The sequence below is a fragment of the Cavia porcellus genome, unplaced genomic scaffold, assembly GCF_034190915.1.
Source record: "Cavia porcellus strain 051 isolate PalLab524CR breed Dunkin Hartley unplaced genomic scaffold, mCavPor4.1 scaffold_30, whole genome shotgun sequence".
Classification (NCBI taxonomy): domain Eukaryota; kingdom Metazoa; phylum Chordata; class Mammalia; order Rodentia; family Caviidae; genus Cavia; species Cavia porcellus.
Genome location: NW_026947513.1, coordinates 43,488,449 through 43,506,616, shown reverse-complemented (window position 1 = coordinate 43,506,616; position 18,168 = coordinate 43,488,449). Strand labels below are relative to the sequence as shown.

Below are 18,168 nucleotides of genomic sequence, written 5' to 3'. Positions count from 1 at the left end.
CAGATGAAGAGGTATATATGAATAGGAGTCTCAAGATGTATACTTATCCTTTCTGTATTAGAGGGAAAAAGAGAACGAATCAATACAAAACAAAACAAATTCCTAGAAAAACATGGAATGAAAAAGACACATAAACAACAATACTAAAGAGCCCAGAACACTGACAGCGTATTCTGGGCTACCATCAAAACAAGGTAGTAGGAGCATAAGTAGGGTTGTTATTTTACAAAAGGATCTTCAAGAGGTCCTCAGCTCACTATACAATAATATGCACAATTGTTCCAATCCTATGAATGTTAATTATTTTGTTCCAAGAACTTACAGAGTTTGTAATGTAATCATCTTAGCTATCCTAAGTGTTTGTATAGACTTAGACATTTTATCGTTCCCTTCCTTTTGAAGAAAATATTTCCTCATTTTCCCGAAATATTATTTTTCTCTTTTAAGGAGATTCTTATTTTTTCACTGCAATTATGGAGTTTTTTGTATCTTATCTACCATTTATGTACCATCTTACCATTTCTTACACTAGGGAGATTATATACTATTTACACATGTGAGTTTGATTTATTTCAATTATGAGTATAGTCTCGAGTTGCATTTATTTACTTATAAATATCTCAATGTGATCATTCTTTATAGAAAAGTAGTACTCCATTGTATAAAATATCACATCATTTTATCCATTCCTCAGTTGATGGGCATTTAGGTTGTTTCCAAGATCTGGCTATTACAAATTGTGATGCTATAAACATGTATGCACATATATCACTGTGGTATGATTTTTCAGTTCTTCTGGGAATATGACCAGAGGTGGGATAGCTGGCTCAAAAGAAAATTTCAATCCTAGCATTTGGAGGAACCTCCAGACTGACCTCCACAGTGATTGCACCAGTATACACACCAACATTGCTGAAGAGTTCATTTACCCCAAAACCTCTCCAGCATTGGTGTTGCTGGTAGATTTCTTTATCCTGGCCATTGTGTCTGGAGTGAGATGAAACCTCAGTGTTGTTTTATCTTGCATTTCTCTAATGACCAATGATGCTGAACATTTTTTTATGTATTTATTTGCCATTTGTATTTCTTCATCTGAGAACTGTGTATTCATCTCAGATGCCCATTTTTGAAATGGGTTTTTGAATTTTGGGGATCTGGTTTTTTAATTCTTTATACATTCCAAACAGAAGCCTTTTTCTCAAGTATTGTTCACAAAGATTTTTTTCCCAATTTGTGGGTTTTCTTTTGGCTATGCAGGACATTTCTTTCTCAACATGCAAAAACTCTTTAATAGGATGCAATCCCAGTTATTGATTCTGTGAAGTATTTCATGTGCAGCTTGATTGTTGTTCATGAATTCTCTACCTACTCCTAAGTCTTCAAGATCTCTACCTATTTTGTCTTCCAACACATTTAGTGTTTCGGTTTTAATATTTAGATCTTTTATCCATTTAGACTTTAACTTAGTACATGGTGACAGGCATGGGTTTGATTTTAGTTTTGGTATATGGAGAGCCAATAAATGATGTTTCCAGCATCATTTATTGAAGAGACTATCTTTCTTACAGTGAATATATTTGGCCCCTTTATCAAAGAAAAGATAGCTGAGTGTGTGTATAATTGTGTCTTCTAATCTATTCCTTTGATCTTCAGGTCAGTTTTAGTTCCAGTAGCATGCTAATTTTATTACAATAGCTTTGTGATACAACTTCAAGTCTGGGATTGTAATGTCTCCAGGCATGCCTTTGTTACTTAGAATTGCATTTACTATTCTAGGTCTCTTTTGGTTCCAGATGAACTTTAGGAGTGCTTTATCTAGATCTGTGAGGTATACTAGTGGTATTTTATTGAGATTGCATTAAAACTGTATAACAATTTTGGAAGGATGGCCATTTTCACAATATTTCCTCTTCCTACCCATGATCAAAGGATGTCTTTCCGTTTTCTGAGATCCAATTCATTTTCTTTTTTATGTTATTATAATTTTCTCTGAATAGATCTTTCACTTCTTTTGTTAGGTTAACTCCTAAATATTTCATTTTGTTGGATGCTATTGTAAAGGGTGTAGCTTCTCTTTTTTCTCTCTCAATGGTTTTGTTGTTAGTGTCTAGGAATGCTATTGATTTTTGAGTGTTGACTTTGTATCCAGCTACATTACTGAATTTATTTGCTATACCCAAGAGTCTTTCAATGGAGTTTTGGACATCTTCTATGTAGATTATCATGTCTCTACAAATAATGATAATTTATTCTTTTCCTATCCTTACTACTTTTATTTCTCTGTCTTATCTAATTTCCCTGGCTACTATTTCTAGCACTATATTGAATAGAAGTGATGGGCACCCTTGCTTTGTTCCTGATTTTAGGGTAAATGCTTTCAGTTTTGGGGCATAATTCGATGTTGGCTCTTGGTGAATCATAGATAGATTTATCATATTGAGAAAAAAACATCTATTTCAATTTTCTGTAAGATTTTTATCATGAATAAATGTTGGACCTTATCAAAAGCTTTTTCTGCATGTATAGAAATGATCTTGTGGTTCTTATTTTGGCTCTGTTGATATGGTAGGTTACATTTACTGATTTGCATATTTTGGTTTTTTGTTTTATTTTTTTATTTTGAAAGTAGTAAAAATACAACAGCACAAGGCAGAACAAAGCCAATCAAGACAATGCAGTGAAATTGGCACAGGATTTCACAGTAGGATAGTGAGATAGTAGTAATATGCATTATGGTATATCTCTTTAACTTCACAATAGTTGTCCAGTCAATTAGGTATAGTAAAATCAAACCAAAAATAGAACATTATAAAACCAATTGAGAATAATGAATAGAGCAAAAGAAACATAACAAAACAGTGAAATCAACCTATGCCTTCGAACAGAAGATAGAAGGAAATCCCCAATATTTGCTATACTGCATATGGTCATCCTCCCAAGAGATGCTGAAACATCTATCACTAGTAGCTATGGGGAGAGGGTGCAGGCCAGGGAAAGGTACTTGACTTTCAGCCCGCATGGCAGTAGGCTCACAGGTAATGGATCTCCTCCAGGCCCACACTGCAGGTGCTTACCAAAAGGGTGGGTGAATTAGCTGCCTGATTCCCTCCATGGCAGGATCTCAGGAGCTCTGCTCTCCTCCTGGTCCTCGCCGCAGCACTTACCAAGAGGGCAGGTGAATAAGCTGCCTGAGTCCCTCCAAGGCTGGATCTCCAGAGTTCTGATTTTCCTCCTGGCCCAACTGCAGGCACTTACCAAGAAGGTGGATGCCTGAGTCCCTCCATGGCCAGATCTCAGTAGCTATGTTCTCCTGGCCCTCACCGACGTGCTTACCAAGAGGACTGGTTTGCTTATTTTGAACCATTCTTGCATTCTAAAATGAATCCCACTTGGTCATGGAGTATAATATTCTTGATGATTTGCCACATTCTGTTTGCCAAAATTTTATTGAGAATTTTTGCATCTATGTTCATTGACCCGTAGTTCTTTTTTTGGGTTGGAACTTTCTCAAGTTTTGGACTTAGAGTAATGTTTGCTTCCAGGAATGAATTAGGGAGAATTATTTCCCTTTCAATTTCATTGAAGAATTTGAGGAGTGTCAGCATTAAATCTTTGAATTTCTTGTAGAATTCAGCAGTGAATCCATCTGGACCTGGGCTTTTCTTTGTTGGCAGGGATTTAATTACCTTTTCAATTTTGCTAATTGAAATTTGATTATTCAGCAGTTTTACATCTTCTTGAGCCGGCTTTGGTAATTCATATGTTTCTAAGAATCTGGCCATTTCTTCTGTGTTATTAAGACTATGAGAGCAGAGTTTTTGAAATATGTATTGATGATCTTATATATTCCCAAAGAGTGATTTCACAATTTTCATTCCATAGTGCATGAATTTGAGTTTTTCTTTCCTTTTTTTAAATAAGGATGGCCAGAGGCCTTTCAATTTTATTTATTCATTGATGCTTTGTAATGTTTTCTTAGTCTCTATTGCATTGATTTCTGCTCTCACCTTTATAATTTCCTCCCTTCTTTTGCCTTTGGGCTTGACTTGCTCTTATTTTTCTAAATATTCAAAGTGTAGCATCAGGTGGTTCATTCTGTTTTCCTGATGTGAGAGTGCACCACAATAAATTTTCCTCTGAGGACTGCTTTCATTGCATCCCACAGGTTCCAGTAAAATGTATTGTATTCTTTTTGCCAGCAAATATTGTTTCACTTCTTTAATTTCCTCTGTGACCCACTAATTGCTCAAAAGTGTATTATTCAATTTCTGTATGTTTGTGGAGTTTTTGCAGTTTATTTTCTCATTGATTTCTAGTTTTATGGTTCTATGATCTGATAACATGCGTGGAATAACTTCAGTTCTTCTCCATTTACTTAAGCATGTTCTGTCGGATAATATATGGTCTATTTAAAGAATGTTCTATGTGCTGCTGAAAAGAAGCATATTCTGATGTTGTTGGGTGTAACATTTTGTATACATCTACTAAGTCCATTTGTGCACAGGTGTGATTCAGTTCTGTTATTTGTTTGCTGATTTTCTGTCTAGTTGATCTGTCCCTGTGTGTCAGTGGCACGGTAAGGTCTCCTGTTATAATTGTGTTATTGCTTATTTGATTTTTCATTTCTGTTAATATTTATTTCGTATAGCTGGTTGCTCCCAAATTTAGTGCATGTATATTTAAGATTGTTATCTCTTCCTCTTGAAGTTTTCTCCTAACTAGTATGCAGTGACCTTCTTTATCTCTTTGGATCACTCTTGGTTTGAAGTTCACATTATCTGCAAACAAAATAGCTACTCCTGCTTTTGTTTTGTTTTGTTTTGTTTTGTTTTGTTTTGTTTTGTTTTGTTTTGAGATCCTGTTGCATGCAATATTGTATTCCATCCTTTGACTTTCGGTCTATGAGTTTTCTTTTGGGTTAGATGGGTTTCCTGTATGCAGCATATGGTTGCATATTGCTTCTTGATCCATTCTGCAAGTCTGTTTCTTTTAACTGGTGAATTGAGGACATTTATGTTAATGGTTATAACTAGTATATATTGGGTTTCATTTGACATGTTATCTTTCTGCTTTTGGTTTTTTACCTTTGCACTCGGTGTAATTGTTTGCCTTGCTTAGTGGTTTTTTCCTATGTCTGCCTAGGATGTCTTTCAGTATTTTTTGGCAGGGTTGGTTTGGTGGCCATGAAGTTCTTCAACTGTTCTTTGTCATGGAAGTATCTTATTTCTCCATCCATTTTGAAGGACAGTTTTTCAGGGTACATTGGTCTGGGTTGGAAGTCATTTTGCTTTAGGATCTGAGGTACTTTACTCCACGCTCTTCTTGACTTCATTGTTTGTGTTGAGAAGTCTGCTCTGACTCTGATAAGCATTCCTTTATAGGTGATCTGTCTCTTCTATCTAGAAGCTTTTAATATTCTGTTCTTCTGTTGGATATTTGGGATTTAGATTATTATATGTCTGGGTGTACTTTTAGTTTGGTTATGGTTATTTGGAGTTCTCTATGCTTCACTGATCTGTATGTGTTTCGATTCTCATGTTTGGGAAATTTTCAGCTATTACTTCTGTAAATAGCCTCTTGATGTCTTTTGTGTTGTCACCTTCCTTTTTTTGTTTATACCTATAGTATTATGTTGTTTTTCTTTGCATCATCTTGCAGTTGTTGAATTGCTATTTCCTGGTTCATTGTTATTTTTAAAAGATCTTTCCTGTTCACTAGCTGTAATCATGCCTTTGAGGTCTGAAATTCTATCATCACTTTGAATGAGGTGGTTTGGCCAACTTTCAATGGTATTTTTGATTTCTTGTGTACCTCTTTGAATCCACTTCATGCATTCTTTCTGTTTCTTGTATTCTTCATTCAAATTTCCCATCTTTTTGCATTGTTCCTCTAATTTTGTAACCGGTTTCTTTAGATGTGTTCAGGATTTCTTCCATTACATTTATCATTTCTTCTTTTACCTGGGAGATTATTTCTGATCTGAGTTCTTTTGTAGCTTCCAAGACTTATTTCTTTACTTCAGTTGCTATCATTTCAGGCATTTCTGGTGTATGGGCTTGTATTTTCTTCTAGGTGTCCATGTCACCTAGGCTTGCTCAGGTTGGGCTGGATGTTTGAGATTGCATTTTGCTCTTTTGTTTTGTCGTTTTCCTATATTTCCAGATTTTGAGTGATGTTTCAAGGTTTCCCTCATGCATTCAGAATCACCTGCCCCACATTTGGCTCCCAGGGCAGACAGTAGACAACAATAGCCACTTGGAGTTCACTGAGCATGGGCCAGTTAGGCCCTTGGCATCTTCCATGTGACCTCCTGTGATTTCATACCTGGATTGTGGTTTTACAGTCTGGGAGTGAAGTTCCAAGGCTTCCCTGTGTGCTAGGTTTCAACTCACGCCTGCTCTGGGCCTGGAACTTAATTCTGGCCCTTGCCAACTGCTTGGAGTTTGCTGGGTGTGGCCCAGTTAGGCTGGCTTGGATCTCACAGGCATCCTTGGATAATTTCTGACATGGGGCATGGTCTTACTGCCTGCAAGCAAAATTCCAAGTCCTCCCTGTGTTCTGGGTTTCAACCCACACATGTCTGGGCCTGGGAATTAATTTGCACCCATGCCAGCTGCTTGGAGTTTGCTGGGTGTGGCCCATTTAGGCCTGCTTGGACCTCCTAGGCATCTTTAAGTGATTTCAGATATTGGATATGGTCTTACCAACTGCAAATGAAGTTCCAAGGCCTCCTTGTGTGCTGGATTTCAACCCACGCATGCCCTAGGCTTGGAACTTAATTCAAGCCCCTGCCAGCTGTTACAGTTTGCTTTGTGTCTTTATTCTTGAGGTTTGCCTCAATCTGAACTTCAGCAGCTCCCCACATTAATCAATACACTTTTACATATTTCAAATTCAGCTAAAATTTATAATTGCACATACATTTTTATCAAGGAATTTAATTCCTAACCATGTAAAACACAAAAATATGTGAAATGAAAAAGCAAGAGTGTGTAAAATTAAATGCATTATAAGTGAGCAAATGTTTAAAATTAAAATTTCCAAAATCATAAAATAAAGAGATGATAATCTGTGGTAACTAAATACAATGGAATTAAGTAACTGCCACAAATAGACTCAAAAGAGTACATGCTATACTGTGCAGATTTATAAACAATAAATAAAAAGCATGATGTTGGCAGTCATAACCATTCTTAATCTGAATAAAAAACTAATGCTAAACACATCCACAAAAGTGTAGTGCTTGTAAGAACTCTGACAACTAAAATCATGATTCGATCATAGACATCTCGACATCTTTACTTCACAATCATTACCAACCCAGTTATATAACAATAGTAAGCTATTCATTAATGGGGTGGGGCATTTTACTAAAACTTTATATGTAAAGTTCTATTATACAAACTATAGTGTTTTTAAAATTCTGCAGACATAAAGTGAACACAACAATAAGGAAGGGAATGTTTATGGGAAAGGAGCATTTCCTGCACATGGCACTATGGCCAGGGGGTTCGAAAAATGATCTACATGTTATTCTCAATAAAATCAGGAGATGAAAATTTTGCACATTGTACTATACTAGTCTGAGGTGATTTTAAAAAAAATACTACTGGATGGAAATAATGAGAAGGGAGAAAAAGAATGAAAGCACATTGCTTTGCCAGAATTTCCCACACTACAATTTCAATTTCTCTTCAAAAACTTCAAGATGAAAAATTCTCATGAAACACACATGGATAAAACAAATTTCTAGAAGGAAACTTCAATGTAAAAACTAAATGTTCTAAGATGACCTATCTCATAGTATATCACTTTTACTGCCTTTTTAATTTTTTATTTCTTGGCACGTATTTTGACATATCTTTACAGAAGTTTCAGAAAACCTTTGACAGATTTTGACAAATCAACCAGCTTTCAATATTGGTCTTTCTGTTTCCCCTGTAGCTATAAAGAAAATGCCATGAGGTTATCAAGAATTCATCACGACCAGCCAGTGAAGCCCCTGGACCGAGCAGTCTTCTGGATCGAGTTTGTCATGCGTCACAAAGGGGCTAAGCACCTGCGAGTTGCAGCCCATGATCTCTCCTGGTTCCAGTACCACTCTTTGGATGTGATTGGGTTCCTGCTGGCCTCTGTGGCCACTGTGATATTTATTGTCACAAAATGTTGTCTGTTTTGCTGCCACAAGTTTGCAAAAACCGGAAAGAAGAAAAAAAGGGAATAATTGTATCTTCACCCGAAGTTGGTAGTCCTGAAGGATGTACTTCCTTCAGTTTATTCCAGGAAGAAGAGATTATGACAGAAGATTCCTTACTTCTGTGACAAATTACTTTTTTAAGTCAAATTTCATTTTCCTGGGATATAATCCCTATGTATGAGTAAGAAGTATTTTCAATCAGAGACAGGAGAATGTAAAAATAATAAAAGATTAATGGTGCTTATTGAAAAATATTGCTGATATTACAAATTATAACAAAATACTTAGCTTAACTGTGATTTACAAGGTATTTTTGGATGAATAACATGAAAAAGCCTATGCAGAGTATAGATCTGATTTTGTACATATTTAGCTTACGTTAGTTTCATTTTTGTGCAGAGTGGCAGGAATGTACAATTACATTAAAATCATTCTCTTTAGGTCCAGAGGTAGTGATGTAGGCTATAATTAGCAGCAGTACAAATAATATAAAATTTAAGTAAATCATATGAACGTTAAACCACAAAATTTCCAAAGAGCCTACATTAAGACACATGTCACAAATGAAATTTATGATAAAATTGGTCCAACTTGAAAATTACCTTTACTGATAAGAAAACCATCAACCAAGTCTCACATCCAGTCCAACAAAAATAAATTTCTGTGGGAGCATAACATGGAATAATCCTGCCAAATAAAATTGAAGCAATTATTTGACCCTAAAATTCTGCATTAGTAAGCTAGGATGCAGAAATACTTGTACACACATTTATTTGGATACAGGATGTTACCTCTAGAACTTAAATGGTTACCAGTTAGTAAATCTATCCTTAAAATTATAGAGTTATCCAGGCATGGCATTATGCTCACTCTAGCTACCCAAGAAGCTGAGGTGGGAGAATTATTTGAGTCCAGGAATTCAGTGAGATCATGGGCAGCATAGTGAAATCCTGTCTAAGTAAATAAGTGAATAAATACAATTACATGGCATTCAACCTTTACAGAGAATGGATAGAGTATATGCAATAACATTCAATGTTCTTGTCATACTGTGAAATATAAAATACAAACTTTTGTAAATTCTCTGGAGCAAAATAAAATTTTATAAATTATCTGAAATAAAATAAAACGTGTAAACTTGCACAAACAGAGAAAAAATTGGATGAGTATACAGAATTTAGAGCAAAATAATCTTAGTATTTAGTTCTTTGTACTTTGGCAGCATTTTTATGAAGGGAACTCACTACATTACTCAGGCTGATCTCAAACTCATGATCCTCTTGCTTCAGCCTTTCAAGTAAATAGGACTAAATACAAATGTCATTACATATCTTACTTTGTCTTTTCTCAGGAAAAAAATCTGAAACCTTCAAGTTGCCAAAAAAAGTTATGTTTGAGCTCACAGTGTCAGTCCATTGTCATCTGACTCCAAGGCAAGGGCTGTACAACAGGTGGGCATGGCAGGGGAGAACTTAGCAAAATCAAAACAAAACAGAACAATATCAATCAAAACAAAGCACTAAAATAAAAATGATAATTCAGAATAAAAAATAAATCAGAATAAAAACATAAATTGGAATAATGCAAGAACAATATTGAATTTCAAAAACAAGACAGAAGGAAATTCCCTCATCTGCCATGCTGCATACCGTCATTCTCCCCATAAAAACCCAAACTCCTGACCCTACACAGGCAAAGTCAATCAAACAATATAAACATTTGTTTGTTTTTATACCTAAATTACTATCTACTCAGCCTGTTCTAAAAGCCAGCCAGCCACTTACCAGGAAAGGGGGATTTTTAATTCTCAGGCTATGTGCCAATTGATTCATTCAAAGTGTAAACTGGCTTATTTCTTCCTGGGCCCTGCTTGGTTCCTGTGGCTTACAAGAAAGACAAATTGGCTTCTTGTTGCAGTCCTTCAAGATCTAGCATGGCTTCTCATAATTAAAAATTTACCAACAAAGAAAAACACATGTCATGATGGATTCACACCTGAATTATACAACAAATTTAATACCAGTACTGCTCAAATTCTTCAATGAAATTGAAAGAAACTTTTCCCTAACTCATTCCTGGAGGCATATGTTATTCTACTACCTAAAGCAAAGAAAGGTCCAATCAAAAAGGAGAACTACAGGCCCGTCTCCCTAATGAAAATAGATGCAAGATTTATCAATAAAACAAGAATGCCGGGATTCCTGAAAACATGGCGGACAGACAACAGCAACTGCTGAACGCTCTCTAAAGGCTCGGCTCAGAGGCCAGGAATGATGCGGACTAAGGAGATACGAACCAGTAGAGATATGCTCTGCTGACTCAGGAACGAACTGGGCTGAGAGAATCCAACTTGGAATACAGCCCTGGCGCTAAAATAGGAACAGAAAAATCTCGGTGTGGAGACTCGACTCCGCGCCATCGGAAACCGCGGTTTGGATTTCCCGCCGCGCAGCGGCCGGCCACCTCCACAGCTGCTCGGCAAGGAGAGACGCGACCCCCGAGCTCTGGGAACGGGCGTCTGGGAACGGTCTCGGAAACGCAACGGGCAGGAAGGAAGGCTGACTGGTGGCGAGGTGAGCGAGGAACTGACTCCCTACCGCAGTCTGACTCCAGCGGAGGATTTTCTGGGCGCGGGCAGTCCTGTAAGAGCAGGGCGCGGCGGCAACTGCAGCCGCGCATTTCCCTCTCGGACGGGATTGGTGAAAGGTGCCTGGCCGGAGGGACGCTGCTTGCGGACTCCCTAGGCTGGCCTAGCCCAGATCCCAGAGCCTGACGGTGGCCCGGAGGAGCCACCGACTTCCGCGTAGGCTGCTTCCTCCGCAACTCCCTGGGGCGCAGCGGTGAGCGGGAACAACTAGCCAGCGCAATTCGATCAAGCTGTAGCTGACAGGCAGGGAAGCCGGGCCTCCTGTGTAAGATTACATTTTATAAAGAACAGAAAATATGGGGAAGGGAAGCAACAAAAAAGGCTCCTCGACCCCCAATCCTGAGAATCAGGCAATAGTGGACACTGTACCAATATACATTAAGCGCCATTTAGAGAGCCTCATAGACCAATTCAGGAATGAAGTTATCAATGACCTGAAGCTAGAAGTATGCAGAATAGTTAGAGAAATGCTAAGCACCACCCAGGAAAAAGCAGATGGTGGAGTGGAAGAACAGAAAAAGAGGGGAGAATTGCTTGATGGAGAAAACAGAGAAAGCATTGAGTATGTGAAGCAGGTGCAAAGGGACTATCAAGAAATCAAGAAATATACCCAAGACTGGCATAACAGCTTGAAAGAAACTAAGGACAGACTATCTGAATTGGAGGGCAGACTTGAAACATGGGAGAATGAAATGAAAAACTTCTTAAAAATAACAAAGAAACACACAGCAATAATACAAAGACAAGAAGATGATAAGAGGAGCCATAACTTAAGGATTAAGAACATAAAAGAAGAAGTAGGGACACAAACAAGTGAACTACAAAAGCTACTCACAGAAATAATCCAGGAGAATTTTCCTAATTTAGCAAAAGGTAAAGATACTCAAATGTATGAGGCATACAGGACCCCAGCTACCTACAACCCTAACAGAGAAACACCCAGGCATATAATAATAAAAATTCCAGAAATTCAATACAAGAACAGAATATTAAAAGCTGTAAGAGACAAGAAACAGATCACTTACAAGGGAAGACCCATCAAAATTACAGCAGATTTCTCTTCACAAACCATCAAATCACGAAGAGCATGGGGAGAAATAATTCAAGCTTTGAAAGATAATAATCTACAGCCAAGATTGAGATATCCTGCACAACTGTCCCTGGAAATTGATGGAAAAACGAGGTGCTTCCAAGATAAAGAGGAACTGGGGGAATTTGCAACCACCAATCCAACCCTACAGAAAGTATTGCAGGATATTCTAAAAAAAGAAAAATACAAAGAACCCAGAAATAGGGGCGGGGAGGCCACAACGAATAGAGCAGAGACCAAAACGAAGAAGACAAACTGACAGCTACTGACAGAAAAAGAGCTCAACAGAAATGAGACAGAGAAGATTGGATGATAGGAACAGCTTTTTTTGGAGAAAATGACATCTTAATAGGTAATGCTGATTTAGTACCATCTTGTTTTGAGGTCTCATCTAGCTTTTGTTCTTCTGTCTCCAATGGTCTAAACAGGTTGTATCTTATTGGATTTTACTATGTACGATAATATAAGAAAAAACCTTTTAAAGACAAGGAGATTATACAGAGACCATTGTTCATTTTCTGTTGGTCGATTCTAAATGCTCTGTAATGCTGTTATTCTCTTAAATGGATATACATTGTTTTGATATACTTAATGCTACAGTGTATGAAGTTGTACTCAAGGACTTCAGGGAGGGAGTCAATATGGTAACTATTTTTGGGTCAGGATTAGCTGGTGGTGAAACACTGTTCTGCTTAAATGGTTATGTTTTGATCTGCCCTGTTTCGCTGTTATGCCCTTTTTTTTCTCAATCTCCACTCCATTATTTACTTTTTTATTTTTACCCATTTAATTACAGGGAAAAATATAGCAGGATATAATATAGTAACCCACTTCGACTTTCTATTATCTCGATTTGAAGCCCTGTATTGCTCTCACCATCTTGTTTTTGACTGAGGTTCCTATATTCTGTTTTGCTGGATAGTATCAGGTTCGAAAGTTTAGGCATCAGCTGAGAAGATAATGAGATTCATTACAACGCCCATTCTCGTTAACTTTTATCTACTTTTGAAGACCTACAATGTCTCCAATGTTTTGGTTTTGTCAGTTTTATTCTTTACGGTTTTGTTCAATTGTATTACAACTAATGATATAGGCAATTCTATTAGAAATAGCGGGAGGCATTAGGGTAACCATTGTTGATCACCTTGTATTATGTTTTTATATTATCTATTATGTCCACCCTTTTGACTTGACCGATTCTGTTCTATTATGTCACATTTGGTTTTACTCTCTTCCAAAAAAGCAACAAGAACCGTGGGAGCAATGAAACCCAAAATGTGTAATAGTCACTGTACAAAAGAGAGGAAAAGAAAGTGCTCTAAACTATATAACTGCATGTATATTTAAAAGTATAAGATAGAAAATGATATCACAGAGTTTTATTGGATCATTGAGCGGAAATGTTTGCAGTATCATTGGTGGAATGTCCACTCTACAAGCTTTAATTTTATGACTTGAACAATTATTTCTAAGATGGCAATATGTAATCCATTAACTAGTGATTTCCTACTGCGCATTTTTTTATTCTGTAAATCTGTATAACTTGTACCCCTTCACTGTTTTTTTTTTCTTTCTTTTCTTTTCTCCTTAAATAAAAATTAAAAAAAAAAAAAAAAAAAAAAAAAAAAAAAAAAGAATGCCGACAGAATTGCAAACAGAATGCAGTAATGAAGAAGATTATACATGATGAGCAACGGGAATTCACACTAGTAATGCAAGGATGCTTCAACATACAAAAATAAAGAAATATAAAACACCACATAGACAGAACCCAAGACAAAAATCACATTATCTCAGCAGATGCATAAAAAGCTTTTGATAAATACCAACATTCATTCATGATTTTAAAAACCCTACAGAAAATCAGAATAAAGGCTCTCTATTCCAATCTGGTAAAAAGCCTTCTATGAAAACCAACAACCAAAATCATACTAAGTGGCAAAAGCTGAAGACTTTCACTCTAAAATCAGAAACAAGATAAGGATGTCCATTATCATCACTCCTATTAATATAGTTCTGGAAATCTTAGCCAAAGCAATTACACAAGAGAGAAAAATGAAATAAGGATAGGAAAGGAAGAAATTAAATTATCATTATTTGAAGATGACATGTTACTCCATATAGAAGATCTCAAAAACCTCACCAAAAGACTGCTGGAGTTAATAAATGAATTCAGCAACATAGCTGAATATAAAATCAGCACACAAAAATCAATAATATTCCCATACATGCATGACAAATCAATGAGAGAAAAGTATGTAAATAACACTTTTCTCACTAGCATACAAAAAAGTGAAATACTTAGAAATGACTGTAACTAACGATGTAAAAGATCTATATATTGAAAACAGTAGTACTCTGCAAAACGATATTGAAGAAGATATCAAAAAAATGAAAAGATATCACTTTTCTTGGATAGGAAAAACCAACATTGTGCAAATAGCCATACTCCCAAAACAGTTATACAGATTTAATGCAATCCTAATCAATAAAGCTTGAGCATACCTCACAGATATAAAGGACACGTTCCTAAAATTAATTTGGAAACATAAGAGACCTAGAATTTCAAAGGCAATCCTGGACAACACAGGCAGGAGACATAACAATTCGTGACTTGGAATTATACTACAGAGCTTCTATGATAAAATCAGCATGCTACTGCCAAAAAACAGACCTGAGGATCAGTAAAACATACAAGGCAATGTAGAAACAGCTACAAAGTTACTAAGGCACTATATCTTTGAAAAAGTACCAAACTTCACCGGAAGGAAGATACCCTATTTAAAAATGGTGCTGGAAAAACTAGATTTCCATAGACTGAAGACTAAAACTAGACTTATGTCTATCATTATACACAAATCTAAATTCAAAACCAGATCATAGATCTAAATATTAAAACAGAAACACTAAATCTACTAGAATATAAGGTGGGTATAAATCTTTTAGACAGCAGTAGGCAGAGATTTCATAAAAAAAAACAACATGGAAAGCATTTCAATGTATCAACAACTTGGATTTCATCTTACTACAAATTTTTTTCACCTTATTAGTAATTGCCAACTGAGTCAAAAGAAAACCCACAGAATAAGAAAAAGGTTTTTCCAACTGTCATTCAGACAAAGGACTTATATCTAGCACATATACAGAATTGAAAATTTTAGACCCCTAAATTCAAAGATCCAATACAAAAATAGGCATCTTAAATGAACACACACTTCTCAGATGAAGAAATACTAGTAGGAAATAAATACACTAAAAATTCCTAAACACTGATTGTTAGAGAGATGAAAATTAGTAGCACTGAGATTTCACCTTACTCCAGGAAGAATAAAATGAACCAAGACATCAAGAAATCAAACAATTAGGGCTGGGGACTTAGCTCAGCGGCATAAGCGCCTGCCTTGCAAGCGCATGGTCGTGAGTTCGATCTCGGGTACCAATAAAAAAAGAAAAGAAAAGAAATCAACCAATTACAAATGCTGGAGGGGATGTGGGTGAAAAGTAACCCTTTTCCACTGTTGGTGGGAGTGTAGACTGGTACAACCACAGTGAAAATCACAGATTCCTCAAAAAAACTAGAATTGGAGGTCCAATTCAGTCCAGCTATTCCCCTTCTGAGTATTTTCCCAGAAGAATTGAAAACATCATGCCACAATAATATATGTGCACCTATGTTTATAGAAACACAATTTGTAATATCTAAATCTTGGAAACAATGCAAATTCTTTACTGCAGAATGGATAAAATGCTGTGCTATTTTTATACAATTGCGAATTACTCAGCTATAATGAAAGAGAAACTTGAGGTTTTTATAGGTAAATGGATGAAACTTAAGACCATATTCATAAGTGAAACAGGAAGAGAACCAGTCAACGTCTCCCAAGATCCAGCCATGGTGGAACTTAGGTAGCTAAGCAAAAAAGCAATTTACCTCTTCCTGGTAAGTGGCCCTGGTGCAAGCCAGGAACCAGTCAGCATCTCCCATGATCCTACTGGCATGGGCTGAGACTCAGACATTCCATCCCTGCCCCCATTAGCAACTGGGGGCAGAAGTTTAAGCATCTCTTGGGAGGATGACCATATGAAATATGGCAAGTATGGGGGATTCCTTCTATCTTCTGTTTGAAGGCAAATGTTGTTTTCACTGTTTTTGCTTTGTTCTGAGTGATTATTTTAATCTATTCAATATTCTCTTTCAATTGGTTTTATAGTACTTTCTTTTTGATTTGATTTTGCTATGCCTGATTGAATGAGCAACTATTGTGAAGATGATGAGATACATGGTAGTACCTATTACTGTTTTCTTTTATTTTGAAAAAAGTAAAAACAAATGAGAAAGAAAACAAAATAGTGTCATTGAAAACAAAAGGATGGACATAGTACATGATTTAAAATCACAATACATGGTTTATCTACAATGGTTACTATGAGGTCTCTTGTTATCTTCAATAGAATTGCCCATATCATCAGACACAGTAAAATTGAACATAGCAGTACAAAACAAAATCAATAAAAATAAAGCATTGGAAACATTATCAAACTTCAAAAACAGGTAATAGTCAAACCTAGATGTATCCTAGTGAAACTTACTGTCTTCATAGTAGTTGCCTACACTCTCAGACTTGATACTATCAAACATAACAGATTGGAATAAAATCAGTCAAGACAAGACAGCAATTTAAAAAACCAGATTCAAATAAATTCAGTCATAATGAGAGTGTAAGTAATTCAGGGCCTCAGATTAGTTAGTAGGAAATTAAAGATGGTTACCATAGTATATCCTATTTTTTTGTAATAGCTATCTGTGCCCTAAAATCTAGTACAATTAGACAAACTGAAACAGAATATAATCAAATTAAACAGAGCACTGAGAACAATGTGGGCTTCAAATCATGATACAAGATTAACAGTGTCCTCTGCCTTCACTTTTTAGACAGTTCCTCCACATTTACAGGGCACATTGTACACTTTGGATCCCACTAACTCCTTTAATTTTCAATTAGGGAGGCAGCCCACTATTTAACTAAGTGGTTCTAAGTCTTTTTACCCCTGAGCTTGACCTCAAAGTTGTATTCCATTACCTACAAGAGCCTCAAGGTTTTCTTTTCTTATAGCTGAGTAGTTCTCCATTGTATAAAAGTGTTATGTCTTTCCAACCTATCTGCAGCTTCTGAGTAAGCACTCCCATTTATTTCAAGTTCAGCAGGTTTCAGCATTATTTTTTCATCTTTGACTTTCAGTCCATAAACCCTCTATCAGGTTGATTGTATTTCTTATATAAAGTATCTTGATGGACTCTATCTACTGATCTACTCTGCCTGTGTTTCTTTTTGCTACTATATTAAGGCCATCTATGTTAGTGATTATAACCAGTCTTCTCTGTCTCATCTCTGTGATGCTTTTTTTCTGCTGTTGGTTGTCTACTTTTCTCCCTTCATTCCACTGTTTACCCCATTCAGTGAGGCCTCTGTGCTGCTGTTCCTGAAACCATGGGTTTTTTTCCTCTCTCTCTAGAATGACTTTCAGCATTTTTTGTAGGGTTAGATTGGTGCTCATGAACTCCCCCAGTTCCTCTTTGTCATGGAAGCATCTTGTTTCTCCCTTAATTTTGAGAGATAGTTTTTCAGGGTTCATCAGTCTGGGTTGGAGGTTACTTTCTTTCAGGGCTTGAAATACTTCTTTTCAAGCTCTTGATTTGACGTTTTATGTTGAGAAGCCTATCATGATTCTGATGGATTTTCCTTTATAGGTGATCTGTTTCTTTTCTCTGACATCTTTTAATATTATGTTCTTGTGCTGAATTTCTGGGATCTTGATTATTATATGTCTGGGTATAGATCTATTATGATTATAGCTAGCTAGAGTTCTGTATGCCTCATATATCTGAATATCATTTTCTTTTCCTATGCGTGGGAAGTTTTCCTTAGTTATTTCTGTGAATAGCCTTTATATTTCATTTGTGTTTACCCCTGCTACTTCACTCACATTTTTTATTCTTAAGTTATAGATCCTCTTGTCATCTTCTAGTCTTTGTACTGTTACTTCCTAGTTCCTTGTTATTTTTAAGAGATCTTTCCTTTTGCAATCACACATTGCAAATCTGCCTTCAGCTTTTGATAGTCTATCTTTAGTTTCTTTCGGGTAGTATTGCCAGCTTTCAATGGTGTTTTTAATTTCCTAGTTATTCCCTTTAATCTAGTTCATGTATTCTAGATTTTTATATTCTTTATTGAA

General features: G+C 36.3%; 1 protein-coding gene across 1 annotated transcript in view; it reads left to right on the top strand.

The window, feature by feature from the left end:
- The window catches only part of LOC100725815 (UDP-glucuronosyltransferase 2B4-like), a 42,299-nt gene extending 33,703 nt beyond the window's left edge, over positions 1 to 8,596 (top strand). The window contains exon 6 of the mRNA XM_003463770.2: positions 7,945 to 8,596. Coding sequence (XP_003463818.1) covers positions 7,945 to 8,224 — 280 coding nt within the window. The 3' untranslated portion in view covers positions 8,225 to 8,596. The remainder of the gene's footprint in view (positions 1 to 7,944) is intronic.
- Positions 8,597 to 18,168: the final 9,572 nt, after the last annotated feature.